The sequence below is a fragment of the Daktulosphaira vitifoliae genome, unplaced genomic scaffold (genome assembly GCF_025091365.1).
Source record: "Daktulosphaira vitifoliae isolate Bord-2020 unplaced genomic scaffold, ASM2509136v1 Scaffold_1, whole genome shotgun sequence".
In the NCBI taxonomy this organism is placed as follows: domain Eukaryota; kingdom Metazoa; phylum Arthropoda; class Insecta; order Hemiptera; family Phylloxeridae; genus Daktulosphaira; species Daktulosphaira vitifoliae.
The window spans coordinates 73,607,218-73,614,698 of NW_026099572.1; the positions used below are offsets into that span (position 1 = coordinate 73,607,218).

The window sequence follows — 7,481 nt, forward strand, 5'->3', positions numbered from 1 at the left end:
GTCGTAAAATTGATATTCGAAAAAAAAATGTTGAATACGTGCCTATGCACCACAAGTGGAAATAGACAAGGAACTGTTTTGGAGAGGTGATGCAAGGGGTACCTGGCAATGAAGATGAGGTGATAGGCGGAGATATGAATGGACATGTAGGTAATGAAAGGAGAGGATATGAAAGAGTACATGGAGGGTATGGTTTTAGTGGGAAGAATGAGGCGGAAGAAAGAATACTGGATTTCGCAGTATCATATGATTTTGCTGTAGTTAATACTTATTTTAGAAAGAGGGAAGAACATTATATAACATATAAGAGTGGGAGGAATAGATCACAGATCGATTATTTTATGTGGAAGAAAGAGAGCGTAAAGCGAGTAAAAGATTGTAAAGTTATACCAGGCGAGAGTGTAACTATACAACATAGACTGATCGTAATGGAGTTGTGGTGTACCGGAAAAAGAATAAACAAAAATAGAAGAAATACAGGAGAAAAATCGAAGATCCGGCGGTGGAAATTGAAAGGGGAAAATGAAAAAGAGTTTGTAAAGACGGCAAAAGAGAGGACGGTGTGGAATGTCGAGGAAGACATAAATGATGTGTGGAATAGATTTGCTAGTTGTGTAAAGAATACTGTAAAGGCGATTGTTGGTGAGAGTAGGAGTAGAATGCCAGGAAACATGGAAACCTGGTGGTGGGATGAAGACGTTCAAAAAATCATAGAAAGTAAGAAAAACTAATTCAAAGTATGGCAGAAGAGTAAAAGGACTGGATTAGACTAGATGGAGTATAAAAGCTTGTGCAAAGAAGCCAAGTGTGCACTAAGTAAGACAAAGTTTAAGAGTATGATATGTTAGGAACAAAGGAAGGCGAGAAAGAAATCTACAGACTTGCAAAGATAAGAGAGAAAAGGTCTAAAGATTATCATTATATAAGGTGTATAAAAAGTGTTGATAATAAGGTACTCTCAAGTGATGATGATGTGAAAAAAAAGTGGAATGAGTATTTTGAATAATTATTGAATGAGGAGTACCCAAAAGAGACATTAGAGGATATCTTATGGAATGAGGGATTGGTAGATTTAATTAGTGAGAAAGAGGTATGGGAGGATGTGGTATCAATGAAAAATAATAAAGCAGTGGGACCAGATGAAGTGCCAGTAGAAGTATGGAAAATATTAGGCGGCGTTGGCATAAGGTGGTTGAAGGAACTTTTAAATAAAATCTTATTAGAAGGGAAAATACCAAATGAATGGAGGAATAGTATTGTGGTGCCGATATTTAAAGGTAAAAGAGACATACAGGAGTGTGGAAATTATAGAGACATAAAGCTTATGAGTCATAGTATGAAAATTTGGGAAAAGGTAATAGATAAGAGAATAAGAAATGAGACATCGGTATCTAAAAACCAGTTTGGATTTATGCCTAGCAAGTCAATAATGGAGCCATTATTTTGTGTGAGGTAACTAATAGAAAAGTTTAGAGAAAAGAAAAAAAAGCTGTGTATAGTATTTATAGATTTGGAGAAATCGTATTATAGAGTACCAAGAGAGGTTTTAAAGTGGACATTAATGAGAAAAGGAGTCCCGAAAAAATACATTAATATAATAGAAGATATAAATGATGGCACTTGTACCGGGGTAAAAAGCGTAGGAGGAGTATCAGAAGGTTTTTGGGTTAGAGTGGGAGTGCACCAAGATTCTGCTTTAAGCCCTTACTTATTCTCTATAATGATGGATGAAAGTACTAGAGAAATACAAGGAGAGGTGCCGTGGTGCATGTTGTTTGCTGACGATATAGTGTTAATAGGAGAAAGTAGGGAGGAAATTAACCAAAGGCTATAGGTGTGAAGAACAGCTTTTGAAGAAAAGGGTTTAAGAATAAGTAGAAGACAGAGTATTTAGAGTACGAGTTTGACAAAGGAGAACACGAGTTAGATGAAATGAGGTCAGTTACAATATGCGAGGACGTGATTGGAGAGGTAGAGTTTTAAGTATTTAGGGTCAGTTGTGCAAAAGAGTGGTGGTATTGACGAGGATATAAGACACAGAATTAAGTGCGGGTGGTTAAAGTGGAGAGAAGCGTCTGGCGTCTTATGCGATAAAAAAATTCTAATGAGGCTGAAAGGTAAACCCTACAAGACTGTAATAAGGCCAGCTATGATGTATGGTTCAGAGTGTTGGACGGTTGATAAGAAAGTATAGCAGGGAATGAGTGTAGCAGAGATGAGAATACTTAGATGGATGAGTGGAGTGACTAGAAAAGAGAGAATAAGTAACGAGCATATAAGTGGGAGTATAGTTGTAGCGTCAATCGTAGATAAGATGAGAGAAAATAGACGTAGATGGTTTATCATGTTATGAGGAGAGAAGAACCGGAAGCTGTAAGAACAGTTATTGAAATGAATGTTGAAGGAAGAAGAGGTAGAGGATGACCAAAAAAGAGGTGGAGGGATGCTATTGAATGCGTATGAGGACAGCTGATGTGAGCATAGATGATGTGGGAGATTGTGTCAAGTGGAAGTTTGGGATAAGGGTGGCCGACCCCAAGTAGTTGGGATTAAGGTGAGGAAGAAGAAGAAGAAGAAGAAGTAATTAGAACAAAATAATAATTATTTATTAAAAAAACATTTTTATTTTTATCTTAAAATATAAATATTTAAAGAAGTATAAAATACAAAATTTAATAACATTATATTTACAAAATTTGATATAAAATATTTTAAATTGTGTTAGAATGCAATTTTAGAATTTTGATCAATTGGACCAATTGCATCAATATTAGCAACAAAAGTCTGATTATTTAAATTACCATTTAGAATGTTTCTCAAAGCCACTATACTCCATTCTCGCATTACTGGAAAACAAAGTTTTGTATATGAAATAGCTTATTTTATATCAATTAAATAATATAACTTATATACTTTCAAAATATAATATATTACATACTTTTTAATTATAACTTTGATATGATAGATTAATTTGAAGCACTCAATTTAACTCTATATCACAAATAAATTTAAACAGAACAAATAATAGTTTTAACTTACATGGGTTTTTTGCATCAAATGAACAGCATTCTAACAATATTGGTATGACATGCTCTGTACGTATCTAAAAAACACATTAATGTTATGATGATTTTAATTATTATGCACATACATTAATTTGTTGCCATTTAATAAAATAAAGTTGACACCCCTATAAGTTATAAGGAATAATGTTAAAATTTAACTAATAGTTGATAAATCATGAAATATACATAACTTTAAAATTTTTTTTTTTTCAAAATTGTATTTAATTTGCATGTAATTAAGTGTTTAATGATAAATAAATTATCCTGTAAGTCTCATTAAAAATAATTAACTATAATGTTAATCAAATCTTTAGTAATATAATAATAATACATAAAGCAAAAAAGCCATTATATATATATATATAACTATTATTTAGTATTTCCAAAAAAAATATTTGTGTTGATTTCAACAATTTCGAAAAAGTTATAGTAACATACAATTGAAATAAAAAATAAAAAATTTATAATTATAGTATCACCTTGAAGTCAAATTAATTTTTTTAAAATAAGGAATATTACATGAGCTAAAAATTAAGATATGTCTTGAATATTAATATCTTTTAATACTGGTTCAAAAGTTGTTAATAACCAATAATTTTTTTAGTTATGTCATACTTCTATTTTTAAGCTGGACAAACAAATCTATTTCTATTTAAAAAATAAATGTTAAGGGATTAAAGGAAGTTTTAGGAATAAATTATTTGTTGGAAATTATAAAACATGAAGTACTATTAACTTCTGAAAATAAAAATAATGTTTTATATTTTTAGAGTTATTGTGTGAGTCATAGTTAAACAAACACTTTGTAGAATGTTTAGAGTTAAAAAAAAATAAATGCAGATATCTATTCATCATTGATGTACTTGAAATTACTAAAATTTTATAAATATTAATAAATTACTATTATAATTTGATGTATTAATCTAAAAGTATATTTTTGGTATATTACAGTATTAATGAGATAAGTTTTAATAGTAAAATAGAAAAAATAAAAACAAATTTATAACATAAAAATAAATTCCTTCAATAATTTGTATTACTACTATAATATTTATTATACATATCAAGAATTATTCTAAACTAAAAAATAATTACTTACCATATTTTGATTATCTAAATTATTGTGACAAATATTAGAAATTAATCTAATAATATCAGATTTAAAACAAAATCTACTATGAGAGATTATTTCAGAACCAGAAAATAATGTCGACAAATTTTTTACTTCACTGAATTCATTATTATTTTTACTTCTTTCATGTACATACTTAAGTAAATCTATAAGAAATATATTGTTTAAACTTTTTAAATATATAGTCAGCTAAATATAAAAATTCACTAATAGTTAGTTTTGTAATTCTTTTTTTTACTTAAAGTGCTTGGTGTAAGAAGCAGATAAGTCCATTTTAAAAATCTTTCTGGGTACACAATTTTTTATGTTTCAAGTCTTATTAAAAAATTAAGGTAACATGTACATACAAAATATGTATGACAACATATGATGGTAATAACATAAAAATATATTAATAATAATATATAAATAATAAAAATTATTAATTAATTAAATAAATAAATAATAATTAAAAATTATTATAATTAATAATAATATATAAATTAATAAAAATATATTACAAATAAATAAATTTACAAAAATAGCTGTTCATAAATAAGTTCATAACATTAAATAAATTTACCTATAATTTTTTTCAAAAATTGTGGATCATTATCAAATTTGCTTTTAAATTTACTAATTGAAGAAGACTTTGCTAATATATTTAGTACTGAATTTTTCACCTCATCAAAATATGTTATTTCCATAAATAATTTTTTTCCTATTGTATCTATTACATCAATTGACACTTCTTCCTCATAATGTTCAAGCCAAATACATAATATTTCAAGTAAATCGGACTGAGTTTGGCTACAAATATTCTTATAAATAATAAAAAAATCTTTTGAATTTGAAAAAATTGAATCTAAAAATATTTTGCTGAAAAAAAAATCAAAATAAACATAATACATAATGATTAAATATGATTTGCCGAGTTAATTTCTGTTTAGTTTAATAAATATTGATGTGTTTTAAATTACACAGGTTTATTGACTACAATTTATAGAAAAAAATTTAAGATTACAATAAATAAATGTCTTATAATGTAGTTCTGTAATCTATGTAGAAAGGTATTTTTTTGTATAAGTCACACTTTTAAATTTTCATTTGGCACCTTTTTATTTTATTATTTTTGAGATATAAATCATAAATTTGTATAAGTTTATTTTTTAGGTATAGTAGGTAAATTTTCAATATTTGAAGATGATACCTAAAGTAATTATTAAAAATGTTAACATATTTAAAAAATAATAATCAGTCGGCAAAAACAATTTTTTTATATTCCTAATATATTTAGCTTTTGAACCTCCCTGATAGAAGGAAAAAAATTTGAATTCTTTCCCCAAATTTCAAATAAAATCACAATATTTTTTTTACTCACCAATATTCTAATTCCGCTTTTTCCCATTTTTTAAATACTTCTTTAATTAATTCATCATCTTGTAGTACTTGAACTCTTAGTTCATTATTATTTATACTCAAAGTATACAGTATCATTATACTAGTATTAAGTAATTTTGCATCATTGGAACTTAAGAAAGTAACCCTAAATACATTGTATTTTTTAATTTTTTTTTTAGAATTATAAATTAATAAATTTAATATTAAAGAATATATATTTATTCGCGGCTCATTTCACCTTATTTTTTTATGAAATCCTTTGAAGATTTGTTCTTGAACGTTCTTATTATTCATAGAAAAATTAGATAAAAATTGTAAGATTATAGAACGACTTAGATTATCTTCTCTAAAATAATCTTCGAAGTACCATAAACATATTTTAATTAATCCATTATCCAATAAATTTTGTTTATTGATATCATTTGAATCAGAAGAATTGTTTCTCAGCCAACGAAAAGTATCGGTAATATAATTTTTATCATCATCTGTAACTATTGATGTTTTACAAGCAAGAGAAAATATTCGATTATTAAATTCACTCCACATATTTTATCTGTTATACAAAATATTTATACTTATTATAAATCAACTCAATAAAGCTCTGGATTATATTTAATAATTATTTATATTTTCATAAACCATTTTTTGAAATTATTATTTTATTAATTTATAAAATAATTAGAATTTTCTTCCACACAAGTAACTATTTAAATTGAGCTACGTTATATGATAACAGAAATATAATTGATAAGTGTATGTTTAACACCATATACCATAATAGGTATATCCGCAGATAAAAAATATAGTTTAAAAAAACTAAAAAAACACGCTTTTAAAGCACATTGAACTAAAAATTATTTTTGACTTTTTAGTTCGATGTGCTTTAAAAGCGTGTTTTTTTAGTTTTTTTGAACTATATTTATTTTTCACTTTTTAGTTTTTTATAACACAGTGACGGAGTGTTTATTGTCAATTATGACTATTATTAGATATAATTTCTATATTGGCAGTTAGTGTTTTTATAAACTCACAACAATGTGTTTTACTACCATGGATAATAAAGGCTTTATGCCTGCGAATATCGTCATAAAAAACCAATTAGCTACCTGTATTTGTAATCCCTTATGTATTATACATGTATATTAAACATTTGAACCTTTAAATGTTTATATATCACAATAAACATTTCAATTAGTTTATATATACAGGGTGTTCAGTAAGTCAGGAAACGGGTATCTATTGTTCTCATTGTTACAAACAATAAACAAACTTACTGAACACCCTGTATATGTGACCTTTATACAGATGAAACTAGTATAAACGTGCTAATGAATTGCTCGCCTATGGATACAATGCATTTGGCAAAACAGAGTGCTCCAACTTAGAACGAACTATAGTGATCAGAATTTACGGCAACTTTTGGGATATTTTACAAAAACATCTATATCTCAAAAATAATCTATCTTTTCAATACACATGTAAATGAGTTATAGTAATTAATATCAATAAAGATTTAATTTTTTTTGTTTATTTTTATTTTAAACGAATAGTTTGATGTATACAAATTTGTAAAACTCTTAGTTTTGGAAAATATACTGCACATGTAACTCGATTATATTACTTACATAACATTTGTCCACTATGAACATTAAATTTGAATTTCAGAATAAAAAGTCCATTAAAAATTCATAGGAACCATTGATTTCAAATACAATATTTATATTAATTGGCACCATATAAACTGATCGTTCAAAATTGGGTTAATTTACCAAAGGGATTATGACTGGTCATAATCTAGTAAAAAAATTAAACATCTGTGTTTAAATTTTATTATACAAGTTTTTTTGCACATAGTCATTTTATGTAAGTTTTACTTTTTTTCAATGCTAGGCAGTAACGCGTAA

The 7,481-nt window shown here is 26.6% G+C and overlaps 1 protein-coding gene across 2 annotated transcripts; it reads right to left on the bottom strand.

Moving 5' to 3' along the window:
* Positions 1 to 2,604: 2,604 nt before the first annotated feature.
* Positions 2,605 to 6,290, bottom strand: LOC126895997 (ataxin-10). Of its 2 annotated transcripts, none has more exons than XM_050668382.1 (6): positions 5,816 to 6,288; positions 5,558 to 5,722; positions 4,760 to 5,055; positions 4,165 to 4,343; positions 3,040 to 3,103; positions 2,605 to 2,846 (listed from the first exon to the last, which is right to left on the bottom strand). In XM_050668382.1, the coding sequence occupies exons 1-6, from the start codon at positions 6,121 to 6,123 to the stop codon at positions 2,722 to 2,724; spliced, it is 1,137 nt and encodes a 378-aa protein (XP_050524339.1). In that variant the 5' UTR covers positions 6,124 to 6,288; the 3' UTR covers positions 2,605 to 2,721. The 2 variants fall into 2 exon arrangements, with proteins under 2 accessions (XP_050524339.1, XP_050524340.1); XM_050668383.1 differs by having other exon boundaries at positions 2,722 to 2,846; positions 2,939 to 3,103; positions 5,816 to 6,290.
* Positions 6,291 to 7,481: the final 1,191 nt, after the last annotated feature.

What these genes read in the sequence shown, in the direction of transcription:
- LOC126895997 (XM_050668382.1), bottom strand. Translation starts at nt 6,123, where the DNA reads ATGTGGAGTGAATTTAATAATCGAATATTTTCTCTTGCTTGTAAAACA. An exon ending in AAAGCGGAATTAGAATATTG is followed by an intron (nt 5,056 to 5,557) that starts GTGAGTAAAAAA and finishes TTTTTTTTTCAG; the next exon opens with CAAAATATTTTTAGATTCAA. An exon ending in ATTTAGATAATCAAAATATG is followed by an intron (nt 3,104 to 4,164) that starts GTAAGTAATTAT and finishes TGTGTTTTTTAG; the next exon opens with ATACGTACAGAGCATGTCAT.